At 43.3% G+C, this 23,774-nt stretch overlaps 2 protein-coding genes across 4 annotated transcripts; one reads left to right on the top strand and one right to left on the bottom strand.

Moving 5' to 3' along the window:
* Window positions 1-4,664: 4,664 nt before the first annotated feature.
* On the top strand, window positions 4,665-7,060 carry LOC131880233 (zinc finger protein 865-like). 2 transcript variants are annotated; one of them, XM_059226804.1, is made up of 2 exons: window positions 4,665-5,736; window positions 5,908-6,515. In XM_059226804.1, the coding sequence occupies exons 1-2, from the start codon at window positions 5,044-5,046 to the stop codon at window positions 6,508-6,510; spliced, it is 1,296 nt and encodes a 431-aa protein (XP_059082787.1). In that variant the 5' UTR covers window positions 4,665-5,043; the 3' UTR covers window positions 6,511-6,515. The 2 variants fall into 2 exon arrangements, with proteins under 2 accessions (XP_059082787.1, XP_059082788.1); XM_059226805.1 differs by having other exon boundaries at window positions 4,681-5,736; window positions 6,371-7,060.
* Window positions 6,982-22,686, bottom strand: LOC131880232 (cGMP-specific 3',5'-cyclic phosphodiesterase-like). Of its 2 annotated transcripts, none has more exons than XM_059226802.1 (18): window positions 22,284-22,686; window positions 21,293-21,935; window positions 18,121-18,239; window positions 17,878-18,045; window positions 17,698-17,787; window positions 16,715-16,858; window positions 16,000-16,140; window positions 13,079-13,273; window positions 12,085-12,228; window positions 11,601-11,830; window positions 11,427-11,532; window positions 11,203-11,346; window positions 9,067-9,246; window positions 8,761-8,911; window positions 8,518-8,663; window positions 8,251-8,421; window positions 8,011-8,178; window positions 6,982-7,787 (listed from the first exon to the last, which is right to left on the bottom strand). In XM_059226802.1, exons 2-18 carry the CDS (start codon window positions 21,933-21,935, stop codon window positions 7,350-7,352), a joined length of 3,378 nt encoding a protein of 1,125 aa, XP_059082785.1. In that variant the 5' UTR covers window positions 22,284-22,686; the 3' UTR covers window positions 6,982-7,349. The 2 variants fall into 2 exon arrangements, with proteins under 2 accessions (XP_059082785.1, XP_059082786.1); XM_059226803.1 differs by having other exon boundaries at window positions 7,702-7,841; window positions 22,284-22,653.
* Between the last annotated feature and the right edge of the window lie 1,088 nt (window positions 22,687-23,774).

The raw sequence follows: 23,774 nt of genomic DNA, 5'->3' as shown, positions 1-23,774 counted from the left end.
TGGATTGCCTCTTATCATATTTGTACTACTGTGAAAACAAAATTGGAATATCTTTTCTTCTTTGGTTTTATTTGCACGTTTTATTACACTTTTTGGCTTTTTTGCATCTTTTTCTGCACATTTTGATCTTAGTGTTTGCATCTTTTTGTCTCTAAAAGCATTGCTCTTTTGCACATTTTGCCCGCGCTATTAATGACGGCACGCAAGAAAAACGTCGCTACAAATATATCCGGAAGACTAAAGGACTATATTTTGTTGGCAATCGAATTGTAGCAGTTTTTGTAACTGTCTTTGACTCTGCATTGTCACGTTTGGTCGAAATGAAGGCCACTTTCATTGCTCGTTTATTATCCTTAAGTTCTTCGCCTGTTCTTTTGCCCATGAGTCAAAGTGTGCTTGAATATCTTGCCTAGGGACCCTGGATGCCCTTGGCTTTGTCAAGAGGCTGCTCGTCAAAAAGCAAACTAGGGCCCTGTATTTAGAATGGTATGACAGTAAGTTCAGTCCACCATAACAATTGAATTTTGAACCTTCAATTCCATTAGAAAGCAATGTGTTCATATTAGTCCCAGATCCAAACCAAACACATTGAAATAAAAACAATATATGCCTTTAGTTAACCTACAGGCATCTTTAAACGTACTTTAAACATTTTAAACATCATTTTTTGAGCCACTTTCTACATATTCTGTTGAAAAATACATAGTTTGAATCTGTTGTTATTGTGATTGCAGTTAATGACGCCTGAAGAGTAACTTAAGCTTTAGAACTAACCCTTAAGGCACAAAAAATTACAAAAATGTGTTGGCTTTGTATCTGGGACCCATCTAAACTTATTGTTTTGGAATGAAGTTCAAGGTTCAAGATTCAACCACAATGGTGTGCTGGCCTCACTGTTCTACTCTTCTAAATACAGGGCACTAAAGTAACCAATCAAAAGAAATGACAAGTTTCCAAACCCAATTTTAACTAATGCTCTGTATAGGAAAGAATGCCGTCCTGAGAAAGACCATTGAATAGTTACTACTTGGAAATTACTAATTTATTCTTAAAGACAAGCAATTTAGTTGATTCATAGATAGAGGCATCTTTCATTGTTAATGATATATTATTTGTTCCATTCCAATTTTTTTGTGAATCCGATTTTTCAGAAGATTAGATTACTAAAATGTATCTTTGGGGGGTTAAAATTAACATTTACATATGTGGCTTACCTGGAGCTCTCAGGAAGTCAGTATTTGCTAAGTGTGTAATTTGTTGAATATGTCTAACCAGTTCCCGTACATCCGCCTTGGCCCAGTATTTGCTAAGTGTGTAATTTGTTGAATATGTCTAACCAGTTCGTCATAAAGAACAACAATGTTAACTCTTTTTTTTCTATATCTGGATATAAATGAGTTACCAAGACAAAGCAAAAAAATAAATTGGCAGATGTGTGTTGGAAGGAAAGTAAATGATAAAATATACAATTTTATAAACCTGATTTTAACCACAGCCAGCAAATGCCTACTCTCATCTGGGGTTTTAAGGTCACTGGAGTAAGCTGGAGTTTATTTTTGGCATGAACAAGCTTATAAAAGATGGATTTTGATTCAAAGAATGGGTTGTTATAGACTTTTTAATTCACAAGATGAATGAAAAAATGTCTAGAAGGATATCCAGAATGAAATTTATGGGCGGTGGTGGGTCAGATTGAAATGCTTCAGTGTCCTGTTGGACCAATCATCAAATCAGTTAGCTGGTCAAGTTTTAGGAAGAAGGAAATCCTCTAATTGATAAATAAATTTGAAACACTCATTTTGCATGCTCTAAGGTCATCCTTTTCACAATTAAAGGCTTGGATGTTGGCACAATCATTTTTCATTCAGACTACAACACATTTGCCTTTCATTGAGCTTACAACCAGTTTACAACCCTAAGGATTTCAAGGAAATCCGTTTTTAGGCCCCAAAAAAGAGCGGGAATAAAACTGGGTCAACATGCCTTTGTGATTGCATCCAAACATCCTACCTCAATAACTTTATTTGGGATCTTAGAACCAGCAAAGGAGTTGTCCAACTCTGTCTGGTATGAGAAAGAATTCCTTCTCTCTGCGGCCAACTACATGGATGACAAATAGAATTGTAAATTGGAAGCTAGAATTAGGGGAGGACCAGGCAGAGTATTTCTATTCACACAAGATGGGGCCCTGGTCCTCACAACTGATAAGACAATGACCTATTCTAAGGCCGTGCATTACCTATTTTTTATTAAGGATCAAAAGTCAAACATTGCTCTTTATTAGGCAGTGTTATATTACTCAATTTGGCCGCAAATTACAGCCAAAGTCTGGAAAACAAAATTCTGCTTCAAAAAGCCTTGATGGTTAAACTCAGCCACACTTATAAGGGCTTCAACTCCCTATTCAGCCTCAAAAATTGCTCCGCGTTCCGTCATCATCTGAAGGCATATATGAACGCCAAGAGCAGGGCTGATTCCTAGCTAAAGTTGACTAATGTCACAAGAGCTCGCAAATGAAATTTCGACTAATTTGGCTCATTATTGACAGAGATATGACCATTTCAAACTTTTTGGTCCCAAAGTCTTGTTCTTCATGACGCACCCGGTGTACTATCTCTTTTGAAGAGCTCCAGCCCAACAGTCATAAACCATCTAAAACTTCAACTTCTTTTGTAAAGTGTGAGTGTTTTTAAAAAATGACTGGCTCCATGCTTTGCTTTATTTGTAAACCTTTCCATATTCATCGAAAATTGACAGCCTATCATATTGGTCAAGTTTGATGACATATACTCGCCCTCCCGGGTGTAGAGGGTCTCTAATCTTGCCCTGCATTTTCTCTTGTGCCTTATGTAGAGCGTTTATAAGATGTTGGCCCCAACGACCTATACATAATTCTTTGTAAATGATGGTTAAGCATGAGAGGGGATAATGTTATATGTGCCCTCCACATGAAAGGTTTTGGGAACATTGCACAGTACTTTTACTTCCAAACAAAAAGTCATTTAAATACCGTGACAATCAAGGCCAGATGAATAAGCGCTATTTTGACGGTTTTGAGACGATATGAGAATGTCATCTCCATTCAAAGTGTTATTGTGTACAGTATTTTTATTTTCAAACTTTTGGCAATTGGATCAAATTGTTGATATTTGTAAACTCTTAAAAGGACCACTTGTTATTTTCTGGCGTTGATCATTTTGTTCCATTAGAATAACGTACTGAGAAGCACCATCTTTGACACAAGACTGATGGTAAACTGAAATGACGAACATTACAATTTTAGGTTGTAATAATCAAGCTGGCGTTTTACCGAAAAAAAACGAAAACTGTTGGATGACAAATGGCTTGCTCAGGAAAGTATGGAATCGTTCAACTAGAACATACGCTTAAAAGAATCGAACAGGCTTTTTGGACTTGAAATGACTGCATTCGTCAGCCCTCGGATGTGGTAAGAAGACCTTTTCAGGTTTCAGCTTGAACCGGACTCAGCCAGGTTGATCAAGAGAACTCTTTCCAACCGTTCGACTACCACTACCATCATCGAGCTCGAATCTAGCCTTCCCACGTTGTCGTGTTGAGTTCTTACGACATTCCCAATCCTCTCTCACCAAAAGCACCAATGGCAGTCTTTGCTTCCCCTTAACAGCTCCTTCTCGGCCCTGGCCCTTCGAGTCCTCCATCTACGCTCCTGGAGTATTTCGAAAATGGCCGCTTGCAACCCTCAAGCTAGCCCTCAGAGGCAGACAGAGAGAGTCCAATGAGTCCATCCAACAAACCACCGCCAACCTCAAGACCACAAAGCCACGCTTGCCTCCAATCCACCTCTGCACCAGTTCTTGCCTCCTCCTTCTCTTCCTCCTCCACCTCCTCTTCTTCCTTGCCTTCTTCTCCCTTGGATGATCTCAACAGCCATTCCCACCGGTGCCAAACTATGGCCAAAGCCAGACCAAAGGGAGTTGAATGATGGAGCTCTGTGGGAATGGCTGGATATGATGATTGGGGTCTCGCAAGGAAACGCGTTTGGACTCGAGACTCGAGACGCCGGCCAGAGTCGAGTTGCGCTTGGCCAAACTGGCTGACCTTGCCCCCCAGCCTTTGTTCGGCTCTTCCACGCGCCTCAATTTTCTTCCAACTAACAACTGGTCGCGAGCAGCCAAGGTAGGCGTCTGCTGCCCGACCTCGTCGTCGGCCTCCAGCAGGGCTTCATAGAAAGTGGCCGATGGCCTTCGTTCCCGCGCTTTTGATACCACCACCAGCAGCGCGCCTCAAAGGGTAGATAGGGACTGCAGCGTCCGGCGTGGCCGATGAAAAACGAAGCGCAGGCGAACAAGGGGTTTGCCTTGGTTGTCCTCGGTCGATCCACTTATGCCTTCTGCTCTGGTGGTCGTGACGCCTTGAACGTTAGTGGAGTCTGGACGATTCGTCTCTTTGCCTCTTTCAGTCCTTCTTCAATCGCCCTAGAGCTTCCTTGGACGCCTCACCATCACTATCATCATAGTTGTCGTCGCCGTCGTCTTTTGGTGAGGACTAGAAGGCAGCCAGTTGCGTCCACAGATGATTGGAGTTGCTCAGCACCTAGGAGGCTAGGAGGAGGCACGCAGGGCGATCTTCTCAACGACCTCTCTAGTACTTGCTGCAGTCCTCCCCCCCCTCCCTCTTGGTGAGAGGAGCCGACGTTAACCTATTTCGGAGCTGGCGGTTTTGGCGTGCCTCTTGTTTCCCTAGCTGATTCGAGTGAGGATTGGATCTCGCTCCTCCTCGTAGCCAGCACTGATCTGGTGGTGGTAAACTCTTGGTCGAAGTGGTCGCCGTCGCCGGAGCAGGAGCATTTTGCCGTTATTAGCGTGGCTTCTCAAGGCTCGTCGCACTAGGTAAAGGCCATTGTAGACCGCCACACGACATTTCCTGAGTCGCATTTCAATGAAAAGGTTACGTTGAAACTCACGCTCAGATCCATTCATCGATCCAGCCATCAAAACCAAAGGACACTCATTCAATATCCACCAAGTTCATCGCTTCCCCAGTGCCCCCATTTCCAACAACATGAGTGGCGAGGAATTTCTCCTCAAGTGGAATGACCACCACAACTCGTTCTTTTCCATCATGCAGGACCTCTGTTCGTCAGAAGTCCTCACGGATGTAACCTTGGCATGTGGAGGCCAAGTGTTTGAAACCCACAAAATCATGTTGTGCGTGTGCAGTTCGTTCTTTCGCTCCATACTTACCCGGAGACCGGACAAGCACCCGATCGTCTTTCTCAAGGACATTCATCCCAAGCATCTCGAGCAATTGCTTCAATACATGTATCATGGAGAAATCAACGTTCTCCAAGAGGATTTGGCTCCTCTCGTGGAGGCTGCTCGTTGTCTCCAAATCAAAGGGTTATCCGACGCTCCGGCGAGTAACCAACAGCAACCTCGTCCACCGCGAAGTAACAATGGTGGTCCCCCTCCAATGAAGAAGGTCAAACCTTTGACTAATATCTCGAATAATCACAAACGGAAAGCAGAATCTCCAAGCCAGGTTGTCAAATCGAATAACACGTTCAAGGGCAAACCAGTGGCTGAACACCTGGAGGACATGGGCTTAAAGGAGGAACACATGGACGCTTGGAATGCTCATTCTGAGGAACCGGACCTCAGTCAAGGCGGAAGTGAATACGATTCCGAAGTTTACCAAGACCAAGACGGAGCACCTATTCAAGATGAGGATCACATTATGATTCCAGGATCACAGGTAGGGATTGCACCCTCTTTGAGGGTTTGCTTTTTTTGTTTGACGATGTTCTTGCTTATCGATCTTGGCTTCCATGTTATGACAACTTACCACCCATGAAATTTTGCAATTATTGTGCCTAGCTTAGGTATTAAGGCCCGCTTGTAATGTTTGTTCTTGTGTCTTTGGCAGAACATTGATTATCATCAGGGAGTGGCTGGGGTGGAAGGGGCGGTTGGCTCGGTCAAGAGCTCCTCATCCTCTGCAGGCTCCGGTGGCTCTCAACATGTGATGCAACACCCCGTATTTACCAGCAAGAACACGGTTGATGAGCAGAAGCTGCGATACCGATGTGACATTTGTGGAAAGGGCTTTGTGACACCGTCAAAACTGCAGCGACACTCATACTCTCATTCGGGTCTCCGTCCCTTCCACTGCAGCTTTTGTGGCAAGTCCTTTTCCCAATCTGCGAATCTCAAGACTCATGTCCGAAATACTCATCCAGACCTGCTAATGGACATGTCCGCTGTGGCCAATGCCGGTGGTAACTCAAATGACTCCTCCCTGCCCCCGCCGCCCAGTCTCTCTCTGATGAACCTCGCCCCAGTCGATAGGTCCATGCTAGAGAACATGCCACAAATCGAATTATTTGCAGGTCGGAACGTCGACTCCTCCGGAAACTCTGGATCATCGCGAAACATCACCTCACCCGGCGGGATCGACGACGACAACAGCGGCGGGGGGAGCGGGGCAGGCCACGACAGCGACAGCGGGCAGCGGGAGAGCGAGCACTGAAAAGCGACATGAATGCAGCTACTGCGGCAAAAGATTTCCCACCCCTTCTAAGTTATCCAGACATTGTTTGATCCACACCGGAGAAAAGCCTTACTCGTGCGCCATCTGTAGTAAGGGCTTCACACAGCTCTCTCATCTCAAGAATCACATGAGATACTCTCATGCAAGTCTGTTCCTCAATGTTTCTTTGCCACAACATCCGATCTCTCAGCCTGAACTTCCACAATCTCCCGAACCTCCAGCCTTATCCCTTCCAGCGTCCATAAAGGTGACCACGACCAGTGCCCCATCAGATTTTGCTAAGGCCGCGTCCTCGCCCAATTCGGATTCGGCTTCCAATGATGCCTAAGATGTATTTATTTTTGTGTTAAAGCGTTGAACACGCCTGACGGTGACTTGGGAGACCCGCTTTCAAGCAACAAACAACCGTTGGAATAGTTCACTCACCAACCAAAACGAACAACTTAAAAATTCTCAGCAAAGTACTGTATATTTTCTCTGAAGAATATAGATATATCTATATGTGCGAATAAAATCCAAAAGCACTGAACATATTAGAGTTCGACTGACGTGTGCCACATGCGGTGAAATCTATTCGTACATAGAGCGGGGAGAATGGGTTGAAACGGGGGAAATTACTTGAGGGTTGAGGTCAAGAAAAATGAGGTCGTCATCATGGCATGAGCGAGGTGAAAGTAAGACACTACAAGCCAGTCATTCAAATGGTTGGATTCGTGTCTCCAACCAAATCGGAACCCCCTTTGGCCGAATCTGGCGAAAGATATGGATCTGTAGAGAATTCTTGCACGGTCACTAAGAATTCACTACTTCTTTAATTGCTATAAAACGTTGCACACTTTACTCGTGGTCTTTTTCACTCGGCCCCCTAAGCTGCCACCTTTGCCTCCGTCATCAGATACCACCGACCCGGTCTCTTGGTCGTCGCCATTCTCATGGCTACAATTGCTATGTCCGTCATCCGGATGTTCTTCCATACTTCGGCTATTTCGCATGCTCCGAAATTCTCCGGATCGCCTGGATGAACGTGAGCTTTCATTTGAGTGGCATGACTGTTGTTGTTGTTGCTGCTGTTGTTGTTGCTGTTGTAGGTTGTTGTTTTGTTCCATCCCTAACGACACAGAACTGGGGTTGGCACTGGGAGGTTTTCCAGAAATGCTTGAAAGCGATTGACGGCTTCGCGTCGAAGGAGATTTGGCACTTAAGCGACGGGTAAAGAAACTGGAGGTTCTCCCGGGGCTTTTGCCGCTCCGGAACGACTGCAAGTGAAGGAATAGGACATATTTTCAATGTTTCCTTAACTTAAGGTCATTCTGAAAGTCGAAAGAAAAGCCGCCTGTTGAAGAAATAGTTCCAAGCCAAGAGTAATGGAAGATAAAAAAAAACTAGGATTTTTTCCGAATGGTTCGGAAACCAAAGTTTGATCAAACAAGGACAAGGAGCAGATGCCATGCAGACTAAAAGTGGTCAAGGTAAGCGTACTTTTTTTGAAATGGCACTTTCCCTCCTACTGGATGAATTTGAAATGGATGAGTTCTTCAGAGTCTCGACTTTGAATTCAAAGTCCGTGCTTTCCGCGTTCCCGGCGACGAGCTCCTCTATGGGCTTATCAATCGTATCGTGATCGATCCAAGTCAGTCCCATTTCAACCTGTAAACAATTCCGAAAAATTAGATAATTGGCAGAACTTCTTTCAATGCTCTCAGGGTGATTCGAGTTGACCTTTTCAGCGAGATCCGCCCATTTTTCGCGATTGTCAATGCATCCATCCAAAAGAGGCTTAATCCATGGAAAGGATTCAGACAGCGACGTGTATAAAGGCTTGCAGACAACGTCAATGAACTCGACTTGCATTTTTGGCAGCTCGTCTTTCCTTTCTCGATCCATCATGGCCTGAAAGAGAAAACCAAATGAAAGCGGGTCATACACAGTAGTTGTGATGCCTCAGAAGAGCCCGTGTGTAACACATTTGAGGTCAGGTCCACTTACAATCGGTTGGATGTTGAGGCGTAACTTTTCCATGTCTCCTTGATCAAAGAATTCGTCAGCCACTCTCTTGGCCATCTTATGTTGGAGCTCCCAAGGCTTGGCGATGGCACTAACGTCACAGGCGGTCATTAACATCCCACACAAGACTAAAATTAGACCTCCATTTTGTTAGACATCTAACAAAACAATTGGCTGACTTTGAGGAGGTTAGGGAAGATCGTTTGTAGAGGATCTTTCACTTACGCTCTTTCTTATCGCCTTGCCAATCAATCTCTCCTTTATTGGCAGTTTCCAGGAAGAGATCCTTCTTTCTAAAGTATAGAGCCAAATCTGTGGAGAGGATGGCTTGTTCCAAAATTCTCATCACATGTCGGTAGTCGTCGGTACTCATGCCCTATGGGTGCAAAGCGTGAATTATTCAATTGCTCGTACACCTCTATAAGCCTACCAACATATTTATGCTTCAGTGACTGAATGATGCGCGCTATGTGTTGGTGAAGCACCAAAGGTTGATGAATAAACCGGAACGAGAAAATGACAAGGCCCTACCTGAAATATATTGTTCCCTTCCGAGCTGAGAATCATAACACATTGATCAAAGTGGTGATGTTCCATAGTGGAAGTGGAATAGAGAACAGCCAACGGAGAGTCCATTTTGGTTTGGAAAGCGTTGTTGGTTCCTCTATGATCAAGGTCGTGGCACAAGCAAGCCACCAATAAACCAAAGATCTGAAAGCCAAGAGAGATTGTCACATATCACATTGTTATACTGCATTATTCACACGGTTCCAAAAACTTTCCTTGTCAAGCCATTTATTGAGGTTGGCTTCAATTGTCCAGAAAAGCCATAGATTAACTCAAGTGAGCACCACCTCCAAGGGGGAAGTTTTCTTCGACAATCATTAATCCTGCGATGTAGTTGAAACGGGCTAATGGTCCAATTCGACTAACTTTGAACGGGGGGGGGGAACAATTTATGGTACTCGAGAGAGTCTGTTCCTAGACTTGGAACTAATTCATGAACGAACGAACGAACGGAAAAGGCCTCGAATGAACCATACAGTTATTCGAATTTGCGTTTGACTTGTGGCTTCCACAGTTAGCACTTAGTCATTTGAGGTTTGAAACGTTCCATAAGGGCCCTTATTTGCAACGTCACACGGCCCAAAGAAAACGGGAAGAGGCACTGTAGATTGCTACATTAAGTGCTCTTGCCTTGCTTTGAACGCAATTTCTTTTCCGGACATTATGTGACCCGAGGTACTAATTGAAAATCAGATTTTGATAGAAATAGTAAAAAACAACACAAACGCATGATAATTCAATAACAAGGAATTGGCCCAATCGGCCCTTTATTTGCTAGAGGCTGAATGACAAAGCGCCCTCTGGAGTGCAGAACGTAAAACATATTTCGAGCAGCGTAAGGGGGCTATTAGATTCAACTATCACGGAAGATGATCAAAGTGAACGAATTTGATCGTACTTTTGGATTATGAACTCTTTGCTGCCTGGTTAACGTCATACATAGAGCAACGATTAATCTAATACTTTCATTGATGGTACGGTTTTCAGAGAAAAAACTGTACCACTCATCGGTACTATAGATATTTATCTGTATTTTCTCCTTTTTCATGACTTAGAAGAAAGATTCTTCAAGTTTGAAATGTTTGATTTCCGGTTTCTGACTTTCGTTTTCACTGAATTTCCCTCAAAAATGCATGAGGGAAAAGCTGCTTATACCAGAACCTTCTTTCCACTAGAAACAAAATATTTGATAGAGTTTCCGACAACAAGTTTTGACTTTTCTGACATGTCATACACCATTCAACGCCCTGGGTCGGCAAAGCAAGGCCATAATAAATGGCAAAACGCTAACCAGATAACATGGAAGATGGGACGTCTAGATTCGAAAGGGGATATTTTCGAATATCAACCTGGCAAAATAACTGGTTTTCTCCCTTTTCAACTATGTGGTCAAAAAAACTAAAATCAGAAATGCTTGCAAGCCACTATCGCCAGTTTAGACCCTGTTAAATGAACGTGTGACAATATTTATGTCATTTTGCTCTTAGAATAACTTAAACTCCCGTAAGGCCACGATGTGTCAAAGAACATGGTGAGAATGGGTCTTTGCTTTATTGTCGGTCCATTTGCTTGATGATGCTTTGCTTTTCCACTTCTCCGTCATCCATGAATACAAAAGTAGACCACCAAAGAATTGTTCGTGGCAGTATTGTACATCAGGTCGAACAAACATGTACATGTACATGAATGTACTTTACCGACAATCTGAACGTTTACTGTGTTCTATCGTGGCAGGACGGTAGGTGCATGTGTGTTTTCTGTTTGGTCGTCCTTTTGTCGTGCAATCGCATTGAGTTGTCCCATTTCCGTTCATATGAGTCTCAAGACTCGCTATGTACAGGCATGCAGTAGTTGAATAGAAGACAAGCTCCTCACTTCAAGGAGGTCAACCATGAGTATGTGATCGAAGGCCAGAGAGAACCAAGCAAGGCCAAAGCCTATTGAGTACAAGCAACCAGCTATTCTGGGAATGATGATGATGATGATGATGAGCTCCTATAAGATCTACCTATCTAGGGGTTTAGGATAATTCGAGCAGGTCAGGGTTTCCAACGTGGTCGATTCCAACAACAAATCCCCTTGATGCTCCAATACACCTACCTCAATATCATCCATAAAGCGATCCATCTTGCCGGTTTTGAGCACCGTGAACATGGTTTGGCAAACGTTGAGCGCATGGCGCCAATTGTGGTACTTGACGGGACGATAGTTCTTCTTCACGCTCAAAACCCATTGGCACAACACCTAAAAAGAATGAAACAACGAGAAAGGTTCTTTCATCGCCAGAATCCGTGATCGATGACCAAAGCAAACACTCGACCCACCTTGTAAGGTATTTGGAACTGGTTGATCAGTCCAAATTCCATGAACATGCGAATTGTGACCTTGAAGGTCTCCTCGTCCTGCAAGGGCGTGTCGTCAAAGTTGTATCTGAAAATTATAGGAGGGTGCAGAGTGAACAATTGACCAAAGAGCAAGAAATGGACTCTTCAACTTACTTGAACAGATTAAAATTTTGAGCTGATGGGATTTCTGCCTTGACCAGCCACTCCGTATCCCCATCTGAGGCTGAAGCATGATAGCTCAAGCAATCTAATGCTACTTTCTGCTTGGCCATTAGCTTGCAAGCACCTTCATACACTTTGGTGTTATGGATGCCGATCCCACAGAAGATCCCGAAGGCCTCGAAAAGGCTAATTTCTGACTCGTCGAACTTTTTATTGTTTTCCTGAAAGAGCACGGAAATAATTGCCGGACTTTCAACTTGCCATAAGCTTTTATCTTTGAGTACATAGGAGGAAAATGTTGGCCTATCCTCATTGTGTTCCATGCCAGTTCCAAACTCTCCCACTCAAAAAGAGATAAGAGACAAAGAGATAGGCACGCTTCTGCTCGGACTTGAGTGGAATGTCTTGGTAGTATATATACGGGACATGGGACGGAGATTTGATGACATATTGGCCTCCTCTAGTGGACACGTACCTTGTTTATTAGTTGTGCCACGCCAATAACGTCTCGATTTCCGTTGAAAATTGGGACACACAACATGTTCAGAGGAACGAATCCAGCCGTTTCCACGAACGGTTCCTCTCCTAGCCAAGAGGCTACATCATTCAAATTGAGTACCTAATGAGAATGGAATACGAGTCAGAGGGTTAGTTTTGTTCCAGATTTGTTCAAGCCTTAGGTCACAAAGGTTCGATTCAGTACGCAACGAGTGCGAGAGGATTGGAGCACAATATTCATGAATCTCCTCCAGATTTCTATTTTAGACTTATTTGAAAGAGGATGGCAAGAAAAGTTTCTTTGAAAATGCCAACATTCTGGAATGGAAAAAGAACTCCACGAAAGCCTACTTTTCATTCTGTAAATGTTCTTCACAGACTTTTGGGGAATGCAGAAGAAAACAATGTGCCAATTTGCTGCATGCACACTACAGACAGACACCTTTCTGAAAACTCTATTTTGACTAATGTTGGATGCAGGTTTGAATTCAACTAAGGCGAAATTTTTGTACGCCGCGAAACGGTTACTTTAACGTCATTATTTTCCTTAAAAGAGACTTCACTTTACATCTTGCGATTAATGTAAAAAGATAAATGTCCTACTTGTACATTGATGCTCTTAAGAGTGCATTAATGTATTAGGTTGGTTCGTATCTTAAATTGATGTAAAATACCATTTTGTCTTCTTTAGACGGATTCTAATTAGTCCATTACAAAAAGTGGCCCAGATCCATTGTGATACTCCAAGTTCGCTGAAACTCACAAATATAAATCCCCTTTCCCTTTCATTTGTCTCCAAGATCAAGTGCTAAAGTTGGAAAGTATCCCTTATTTCATCTCCTTTCTCACTTTACCTTTTTTTAAATTAGAGAATGTCTCAGCCGTTTAGAATTTAATTTGCCTCTCTTGATCCAACCCTGGAACTAACTCGAGGTCACCCACGTGATAATAACGATAATGGTAATACCTACTTCTTTTGTGTAAGCCACATATTTCGCGATTTTGCTTCTTCGTGAGATCTGAAGCTCTTTATCGTGCTGTGTGTAGACCCTCATTCCTTGTCCCTCCATTTCCCAAGCTTGTTGGAAACTAATCTCCTCCAGAGCTTGAGCCAGGATCTGGGGTGCTTTCGAGTCAGATTGGGCTTGGAGGAGTGGAAGTTCGCTCTGAAAAAGTAAAGAAAAGCCCTAGGAGTGGTATGGAAGAAGAGTTTTGATTTATGGACGTGATTCTTGATTGCTCGTGTCGAGTCTATGACAATGGCCCTGGAGAGGAGGAAACAGGAAGACTCAAAATGGATAATGTATATTGCTCATGGAGACTGGCTGGATCTCGGTGTGATCAATCGTGATCCAATGATCTGGCAATCTAGAAAGAGAGTGCTAAGCTTTTGTCTCGCTTAAACGAGGCATCCCTCCACTTGTTTTTAGGGTTTTAGGGTCCCTAGCCCTAAATCCCAACATTCCTGGGCCTTGAAGTTCGAGTGATTCAGAGGAAAACAAAGAAAATTAGCGCTCGAGGGAGGACTACCAAATAGCTGAGGGCTTATCATCACCGAGTGAAAATGTGACCTTGCCTTCCATTCTACTAGGTACCGTCACTACTCTCTAGGCTAGCTTCCCTATCATTTATTTGAGCCGTTGATGCTTGGAACCATTAGGCAGAGCTCCATTTCAAATGACGCGAGGTATTTCCAAGAACTCTTCCTAGGCATCAGAGGGAACTAACTGTTCGTAGGTTTGAGGAAATACCGTCGGAGTAACAGAATATCTGGCTCTGTTAGCTTGGGTCACTTAAGACGGGGGAAACTGATATATTGTCAGAGGCCAAATGGTTCAAAAAAAACCTCCGCTCTCAGATGATGTTCAGTCGAATCACAATGTAGAGTCGTGGACCCGTGACAACGTCGGGGGAGACTCCTAAATGTTTTCTTTGCTGATGAATACCAAATACCGGAGTGAGAAGGAATATCGAGAAACACGAATGACAGGCCGGCTTTCTGGATTTATTCGAGTGTGAAATTACGATTTCTCCAGTCTTGAGGCTCCTTCTCATCGTCAGGCCGTATCATTGCTTTGAAGGCTTTTGTGAAGTTGTGTGAAAGCATTTTTCTCGTTTTAACCCAGTGTTCCCTGTAGGATCAATTGAACGGAACGAGGCAGTAACAATGAAACGAATAGAAAAAAGACCCCCTTGATTGGATGGGAGCAAAGTAATACATCCAAGAATGATGCCAAACTCAATTCAAGGGAGGGCGTGTGCATGTCAAAAGGTGAAAGCAGAGGCCGATGTTCTTCAAATGGTAGTATTCGCCCTTGTTCTCTCTCTAGCTTCCTCTCTCTCGAAAGGCTTTGTTCTGTTAATCTACGATAAGATTTTCTCTGTCTTGTGCCAAAAGAACGAGATGAAGAAAAGAGGAAAGCAAGCACACACCAGACCAACAACCCATACCCAACCAACCAACCAACCAACCGACTAAGCAACCAGTCAGTCAGTTCCGAAAAGATGCAGATGTTGGCTTGGACTTTGAGAAAGTTTGCGTGGAAGTTTAAAGCTGTGAACGAGGAACTCATTCCCATGGGAGGGCGGATGTAGCGCGCTCATCGATGATTCCAAGGCCAGTTACACATAAAGAGGATTTCATTGCCTCATTTGTACGATCGACTCGCCACCAACCAAAGAGGGATAATCTACCCTAATGCCTTTTACGTAGCTTCGCACCAAAAAGTATCGTTTACTCGTTGATTGCAACTGCTGACATGCCATAACAATCAAATTTGGATGGTGGAATTTTTTGCAAGGCAAACTACTAGCCATGATTCACTTGGTCAAATGACTCCACGAAAAAAGAAAAAATATGGCATCCTGAAATTAGGAAAAAAATGCAAAGTTTATGAGCGGTTCAAAAATGTTAGGATTGAAATATATTTCCTTTCTCACGCTTTTTTGTGTAAATCAACAAAGTTTTTTTAAAGCATCAGCTATGTATTGTGAATCAAATGAATGCATAATATTATCTCTCTGACTTACAAGTGAAGCCTTATGTGGTGGGCCCATTCAAAGTGAAGAATTAATGCACATATCATATTCTCTCTGTTTCTCGTCAATTGCGAGAAAAATGAACTTGAATAATGAATTATAGCACACTCCTTCATCGTCCAGTCTAATGGAGAAATCCATACATAACCACTCAATGAGACACATATGATCAAGAAGTAACTTTCACTTGCACAAGTACTGATCAATGATCTGACAATCTATGAAAATCACTCTCGAATAACAACTTTGTATCCAATAATGAAGGCATTTTCACAACTTCCTTTGACCTCACTTTGTTTGCTCATAACGTGATTATAAAGAAGATACGACACCCATACCCGGACGAAAATCGTCAGGCTCTGCAAATAATGCTTATTGTTGCCGCCTTAAAACTAAAACGTTCTTACCAGATCATTTCTCATGAAAAAAACAAAACAAAAATCAGGACAAGTAATGCCACACCACCCGAATAAGATAAAAAATTGACTTGAATTAGACATCGGCAAGGAACAAAAATGGGAGTTGGTACAAATCAAATCAGAATCACACCTTAAGAAACGATTTGATTTAGCCCAAATAGGACATACTTCTTTAATAGCAATAGTTCGAGTTTTCTATTTCAGGTTTTTGTCTTTGGTTGTAGTCATAGTAACGACAAAAGTAATGGATTTATCCTTCATTTCTCATCCTTCTCCAACAACTTGTTAATTTTTAGAAACAAGACAAAGATTGTTCTAGCATTTGTTTGGCCCATTTCATGGTTGGCACATGGGCATTCATCTTTGCTAAGGACTCAGTCCTTTGGAACGGGTTGCAAGGACCGGCGTTTCCGGATCTTCGTTCATGGACTCACCTCGCTTCCAGATGCTTGAATGATGAATTCAATCCCACCAAATGAAGGCGGGATCGCTCGCTCAACCGAAATAGAAGATGTCGAGGGGGACACACCGGGGCTTTGTCCAGCATGACCAACATGGAAAAAAGAGCTCTCCATCTGGATAGAACAAAGAAAAGAGGGTCATTTTAGAGCCTGGGAACGTCTCCGATGAAATAATCCAGGCCTCTCATGTACCTTAGTACATACATATAGTACGGTACGAATACTTAAGATGCACTACGTATTTGTTATTCAATACATGCAATTGACCGGAACTATGGGAAGAAACGATAGGGTGAAGGTCTTCCCCAGGAAAGCTAATGTACTTTTGGCATCGTTTTCCTTGTGTAGGATACCAAAGCATTTTGAATAAATTACGGAAAGGCCAGGACCAACAGAAAGCAGTCCAGTGGTTTGAGTTTTGAAACACTGCCTGCCTGGTGAAGCTATGTAATATTGGTATTTAGTGTCTATCGAACATTGTGCCTCCTCAGCATAGCGGTGGGCCACCCATGAACCAAGTTTAAGAGTGGTGATAAGGACCACTTTCACTCAGACTCGATCTTTTTCGGTTTGGAACCACCGCTGGCTTGTCCTTGTCTAGCATTCCGATACATAGTTAGGTAGGTACGTAGGTAGGTAGGTAGGTAGCACCCGTTTCAGAGAACGATTCCTCCAACTGGGAACTTACCGCATTATAGGCCTTCAGATCTAAGAGATAGACTGTGCATCGCTGGCATTTCAACATGTCCTTGGCTTCGGAGATGATAGTGGAGACGAGGCGTTCCAAACTCATCTGCTCTTGGAACAAACTTCGGGCCAGAGAGAGAAGGAGCTGAAAGAGACAAATCATGTGACTTAGTTAGACAGCGACTTTCCACGGAGGGACCGCCTCAAATGAACGCCACTTAGTACAACAAATGACAACTCGGCTTTATACTTAATGATTAGGTCGTCATGGTTACAAAAGATTTCGCCAGCACATGTGAGCCCAAGTGAACCTCCGAGCTTAGGAAACGAAGGCTCGACTCGACGTTCATTTTTAAGGGTTTAAGAGTAATTCCAAACGGATGAAGAGGATCATCAGATTCACCAGAGAGAAGTATCAAAGTAAAGTAACCAGAGAAAAGATTCGGAATCATGACGGGATTGATGAAGAATTGGCTTTCAAAGAAAACAAGAGAGAAAGAAGTGCCATCTTGCCAGTTCCAAATCGGACGATGAAGATGCCGATCGGCAGATTCTGACAGTCATTTAGCAAGAAATGGACCTTCAAATTGCCACCTCGAGGGTTCTTGTCGGATGTTGGAGGGGACCAATCCAATCGTTCCCTCCTCTCCAATCTAAAGGATCAGAAGGATCCTTCGCATTCGATTCAATATGACAAAATGATTGTATGACGGTGCATTTCTCATTTCTGAATTCCCAGCTAGTTTCTTCATCAATCTTTTATGAATTTAAGGCTCTAAAGCTTGGGTGAAAACTGGTAAAATGTGGCACCTGCTACTGTTTTGAGGGGGAAGCAAATCACATTTATATTCAGTGAGCGCGTTCCAATGTCAAGGCGCTAAAGTTTGCAATTTAAAAAGCTGTTTTTACTTTGGTGGTTTTTGTCTAGAACCAACCTTTCCAGGAGCCAAACCACAAAATATACATCGCACTGTTGCAACTTGCCTGATTTTTTTTGTATTCTAGAATGGAGACTTCAAACAATTGGGCGTTTTGAATTCCAATGCCACAAAAGGTGAGGTATCTCTCCATAAGCTGAAAACAAGAGAACCCCTCGTCTTATTATCGCCCCCTTATCGAGGAAGCCCACTCAAACATATTGACCCAATGATTAGTCCTCCTTACCTTGACGTCTGTCTCGGAGAACTCTTTTGTTTCGAATCCCGGATTCCTATCATTCATTAGTTGAACCACGCCAATGATTTCTCCCTCGTAATTGCACACAGGCAAGCACATAACGGCGGAAGTTGAAAATCCGAGTTTCTCATCCACCTCCGGCTTGAATCTATGGTCCTGTCGCCGATCAAACGGGTGCCAATTATAGATAGGAAGTTCAACTCCAATGACATGTTATGATAATCATCTTACTCCATGAACATCGTTGATAATGATGTGCTCCTTGGTCAGAGCCACTTGACCCGCCACTCCATCGCCCATGATAACAAAGATTCTCTCCGTGTTGGCTCTGGCTAGGGCCTCGTCCAATGCTAGAAATGATAATTGACATTGAATTGCAACTTAGAAAACATATTGTTCCTCATTTGCTACCATGTACGAATGATATTGTTCACTTTTTATCGCAGCGAAATGCATTACTTTTTTTCTCTTTTAGAGTGGTTTGCCATTTCTATTCGTTTAATGACCAATGAAATAGAGGCAGTATCATTTCGAAATGAGCTCCTGGGCTACCATAAATGGATGGATGGATGGATGGATGGATGGATGGACGAATTGGGATTGCCTACATGTCCGTTTGTGTGCACTCGTAAACATCTGCTTAATGGGAAATAAGTGTCATATTTGTTTTCTGTCCGCCATGGATTCCCGCGGTTAGTACTCATACGAATTAACCATAAGTAGGAATACCGTTGGGACATTTCACATTGTGCTCAATCTCTTTATGTATGAAGAATGGAGGTCTCAATAATTTGGTAAGTTTAAGGCAAATATAAGTACAGCACTAATTCCTAGAATGAATAAGTTCGTTTTGATTTACGTAGGGAGGATGATTTTTCCAGAAAGTTGGAATTCAACCAATAATCATAGATGGGTGTCGTTAATTGGTAAATTATCCATAAAAAGCAAGAGCCCAGGGGAGCAATGTTTTGGCTTCCTCTTTCATATACCGATCAAACACGACACGACTAAGAAGGTAAGAAGTATGGAGTTTCCTCTAACTGAAAAGTTTTTCCATGAAGTTTCTACCGTACATTTTCAATTCCACTATCCACAGACTTCTAGTTGTATGAATTGTAAACGGATTTCCTGCTATATCGGCCAGCTTTGGTTCAAAGGAACTCTTGAGTTTCTTTTCATAATGCCTTCGTAAAAAAGAGATTTAAGGCGTTGCAAATAACAACATGTTATTGTAAAAAAAGAAAATAATGTAGCTGACCGAGAGATTCCAATTTTGAGCCGTCATTACCATATTACTTTGGGAACCTCTCCTAAGTTCCTTAAGCCAAATTTCAAGTCCAAGTTTGGCCAGATCTTTGGATCATATTTAGTGCTAATTTTGGAAAAACGAGTTATCAAAGCAATGCGATTTTGTTTATTCTGATGTAGATCCATATCACTAGAAGTTTCTTCACCATCCTAATTCGGGTCAAGAGAGTCATCTATATGAAAAGCTATAGAGAGATGCCGTAGATTAACTTGAGAGGCCCATCTAGCCTTGTTAATTCTTAACAAAGCTCTCTTTCTTATTGATTTCTTGTTCCATTATTGCCCTGTCTTTGCCCCATCAAATATCCGACATTATGTGTGTGTGTGTTTTTTGGTCGTTCCTGCTTGATGCCTTTTTTGTTTTTAACGGAACCAACTTGCTCGTTTAAATGACATATTGTCTGAAGGGATGACAGCAACGACCTCACCATGTTCCGGCAGTAGGAAATGAGGAGTTGATCGTTCCCTTTGAATCCTTCCGTAAGGTCTTTGTGCTTATTTCAAATGCTACTTTTGTCTATGCGTTCCGTGGGTCCATGGACTGGAAACAAGGCGTACCGTTTGGGGGCAATTGGTACCCATCTAATTATTCTGAGATGATCGTCGCCAGATGTATCCAACAAGCCTTTCCCCTTTACCTTACTAGGCAAATACTCTCGTTCACGAGTATCATGTTTGTACTTTCTATTTGGGAACTTTACCGCAAACATGATCCTAATAGTAGAGAGTGAGTGAGAGAGAGAGAGAGGGAACGACATGGTGTGAGATGATCCACTGTCTTTGAGTAAATCCAGAGCTTGTTTGCACCTCGCTCTAATCAGGGGTTGAGACCATGGAACATAGGATCGAGTTTGGAGGGACCTTCGACTTTTGAGGCACCTCATTATCTACGCAACAATACACATGATTTCTCTCACCATGAATCATTGCCCAATTAGATGTCATGGCTATTTCATCATGCTACATATGGCTGAACGGACAAAATTAGTAAGTGGAGTGTTCAATCTATCCATGGTGAAGATTGAAAGTTATGATTCATATTTGTCTTTAGCGCAAAGCTCAAATTTGATCGGAAAATGATTTCCGAGTTTGATTTCGGTTCCTTTATTGGGCGGTAGGAGCAAAATGATTTCCGAGTTTGATTTCGGTTCCTTTATTGGGCGGTAGGAGCATCGTTTCAGTGAAATTGTTGCCTAAAATACAAATGTAACTACCTACTACAGTATGTAGGTACGTTAGAACCAGTAAGTCTCTAGAGGAGTTGAACAAGTTTACGAAATGGGAAAATTGAGACGTTCCATTTTTGACATAAATCCAAAAGGGATCTCCGGACTATCCTGAAAATTTTCGGGATCCGTCTCATCTTTTTCATAACCCATATCAAATTGTTATCGGCGACAATATCCGTGGATAAAAAGAAGAGATTTACGATTACGAGTTTGTCTCAGACAGGAATTCAAATCGCTAAGGTTCCCCCGAAGAGCGAAATTGTCGGTTCCATTAGTCACCAACAAAGACCCTGACGAGATGAAAGTCGAAGACAATGTCACAACGAAGGAACCGAGCGACACGCCCCAAGGAGTCCTTTTCGTCGTTCAAACGAATGCAAAATAATTCAAAATTGGGAAAAAGGCTAACTGAAGGGCTTATTCTTTTTTGGGGGAGGAGGGGGCTAAATCGACGGGAGTAAAGATAGTATGTCTCAGGGTTTTTACCGTCCTTTTAGCTAGGTAAGCCTGCGATTTTTTTTGGTCTCGTTTACGAATTTACTCGTCATGACAAATGGGAATGGTTTTGTTGTAGTAATTTAGATGAAACTAGTTTTGTACCGTTGTCAAAGCAATTGTCCCACGCGTTTTTTACTTTTTCCAGAGCAGGTCATCGTTGTCGGTGGGCAGAGAGCAATTGGCCTTCGTGAGTTGGCACTTTCCGGGAAAGGGCATTTGTTATCAGAATGACCCTCCCTGTCCAATGTATTATCGAATACTTTTCGGAATTGCTCACCCAAAGCGACCAAGTCAAACAAAAAAAGGTCAACGAAAAATGGCCGGGAAAATGAGACGACGGAGAATATTATTATGATTGGCGGCCTTACTTGTTGTTGGTTGGACATCAAAGAGCTTAGCCTCAAGATAGCGGTTCTCTCTTGGACCTCGGGCCAAAAACATTGAGCAACGATCCGCTTTGGCCAACGAGCTCAAACTGACGGCAATCTTGTGGCACAAGACATCAATGTCCAACTCGTTGGAGATGTCCAAGATAAGTTCCATGAGACGATCGTTTTGTTCAATGGAACCCCTCGAGGAAGTCTTCTTTTTGAGCGAGGCCGAGGAAATCACCCCCGATATCTCTTTGGTTTGCTTGCGGATGTCGCCCCTGGGTTGATGGGCGGACAGCCATTGGTGGAAAAGGTCACTGGTCACGGACTTGCGCGCACTTCGGGGAACCACTGAACGAAAGGCCCGTTCCTCTGACTCACTGATCTCGTCCGTCTCATTGGAGAAAGATTGCGAGACATTTTCTGGCGGGGCAGGAGCACCACCACTCACTTCAGTCTCTTGGTGTGCCAAACTTGATAGCCTTTGTCCGGAATGCACTGGCTGTGAACTTGTCGAAACATTCCTCATTCCCCGCTTTCGTGACAGGATGTGCTGCAGCCACTCTAAGCTGGCCTCTTCTAGAAGCCATTGCTCGAGAACGTGGGAATTCTCATTCAGGATCTTCGGCTTGGATTCCATCTATAAAGGGTCCACAAGTTTGGAACAGAGCAAAAATGGAGTCCATTATATTTTGTTTCATTACTCGCTCGCTCTCAATATACACTATACCATACACTTTCATTCTATTTGAAAGCAAATATCCAGGGCAATTTTGAAAGGACAAAAACGTAGGCTAGTCTTTCAATTAGTTTTTCTTAACCGACTACAACGAGAACACACACGTGTTACCCGCTTTTAGTGAGTGAGTGGCTTGGTCCAAGTTTGTTATGTGATTGAAAAAAAATAATGATTCAAACCTTTTTCTTCTTTTCAAAGTTTTCCTCTGTTTGAAACGAGGTTTTGTCGACAAGTAAATTTGCCTCTTACCTTCTCGGAATGCAAATTGAGCAATAACGAAAAGTTAGAAAAGCCTCATTTCCAAGGCCGATTTGCATAGTAGACGCTCCCAACCCAGCCAAGAGCAACCCCAAGGCCAAATCTCAATTCAATCGTGGTTGAGGATTGCTCGAGCACTTTCCGGTATTTCGAAGACAAGCCAATGAGGGTCAAACTTCATCACTTTCGTGCTTTGACGAGTGCCACGAACACACTGATGGAATGCACTTGGCCACAATAATGAATCCCAATGGAACTGGTAAGGCCTAAATATGTATACGTAGGAGTGAGGTTCCACCGCAGAGGACTGGATCACGACCTTAATGTTTACATACTATCTTCTCTCCACGAAGAATGAGTGTTTTGTAGTGTATGGAGTGTGTGGACGGTCGTTCTTTCGTTCGTTCGCTCTTTGGATGAGGGGAACTCGCTTTTCTCTACCGCATCCTTCATCACACGGTGAAGAAGAAGAAGCACCCGGTCCAACTGCACATTCATAAGACGACGATGGGGGATAGAAGTGGAGCCCACTAGGCCCGCTAGATGTCGACATACATACGACGAGTACATACACACTTTCTGAGAGCTGCTAAGACGCAAGGACGATGTGATCCCGTCGAGAGAACCCTTCGGCGCCTTCTTCTTCGGACACGGACACTCTTAGTCAGTCCGCATTACGACGTTCATGTTAAAAGCCTTTTCAGAGACACTCGGGACCTGAACCGAGGTTGTCGTCAAGAACGAGCTCTCTTTTTTGTCGAAGAGGCCAACGACTACCGGCGAAGGCGAGGACCACCGACCACGCCGAGGTATGACGAGGAGACGGCTGAAGGGCGAGAAGACCACGTTCCTGCGCAATGGGTCTATCTCTTGTTCCCTCATATCAGAGCTAAAGGCAGAGAACGAGAGATTGAGAGAGCGGGAGTGTGTGTTTGTATGGGTCCCCTTGGATGGACAGCCGTGGCTAGAGCGAGATGAAGTAAGGGCCTTCGAGATGGAACTCCTCTTGATCTCAAATGTCGTTTCCATGCGTTGCAGTGCTCCGCTTCCCTTTGCATGGTACACTAGAGCGTCCAACGAAGCTCGGAATGAGCTCGTCTATGCCCCTTAGCATCCTGCTCTTCAACTGCTGTAAATATCGTAGACTATCCTACCACGGTACGTTCCCGCGCGAGCTCCTATTCCTTCTCTTGTCCTTCCTTTGCTCCACGTTGAGGCTGGAGAGAAACAGGCAGCAGGTCCCCTTCGGAGTTCGACGACGGGGGCCCATCCCGAGCCAGAAGTGTTCGAGCCCCCCTTTAAACGGATGTATCCCAAGCCGTCCAAGGGTAGCTTTCGTCGGATACTCTGCGGTCCGCTCTTCTTCCTTTGGTTTCTTCAATTGACTTAGTTTCTTCCGTTTTTTTCCAGAATTTCTCGACAGCTCGACGCTCGATGCTCGGATCAGCTTTATACCGAATGGAAGTACGTATTCCTACAAAC

This window comes from Tigriopus californicus, chromosome 5 (assembly GCF_007210705.1).
Source record: "Tigriopus californicus strain San Diego chromosome 5, Tcal_SD_v2.1, whole genome shotgun sequence".
NCBI lineage: Eukaryota > Metazoa > Arthropoda > Copepoda > Harpacticoida > Harpacticidae > Tigriopus > Tigriopus californicus.
The sequence above is the reverse complement of the archived record's forward strand: the minus strand, read 5'-3'. Positions and strand labels throughout refer to the sequence as shown.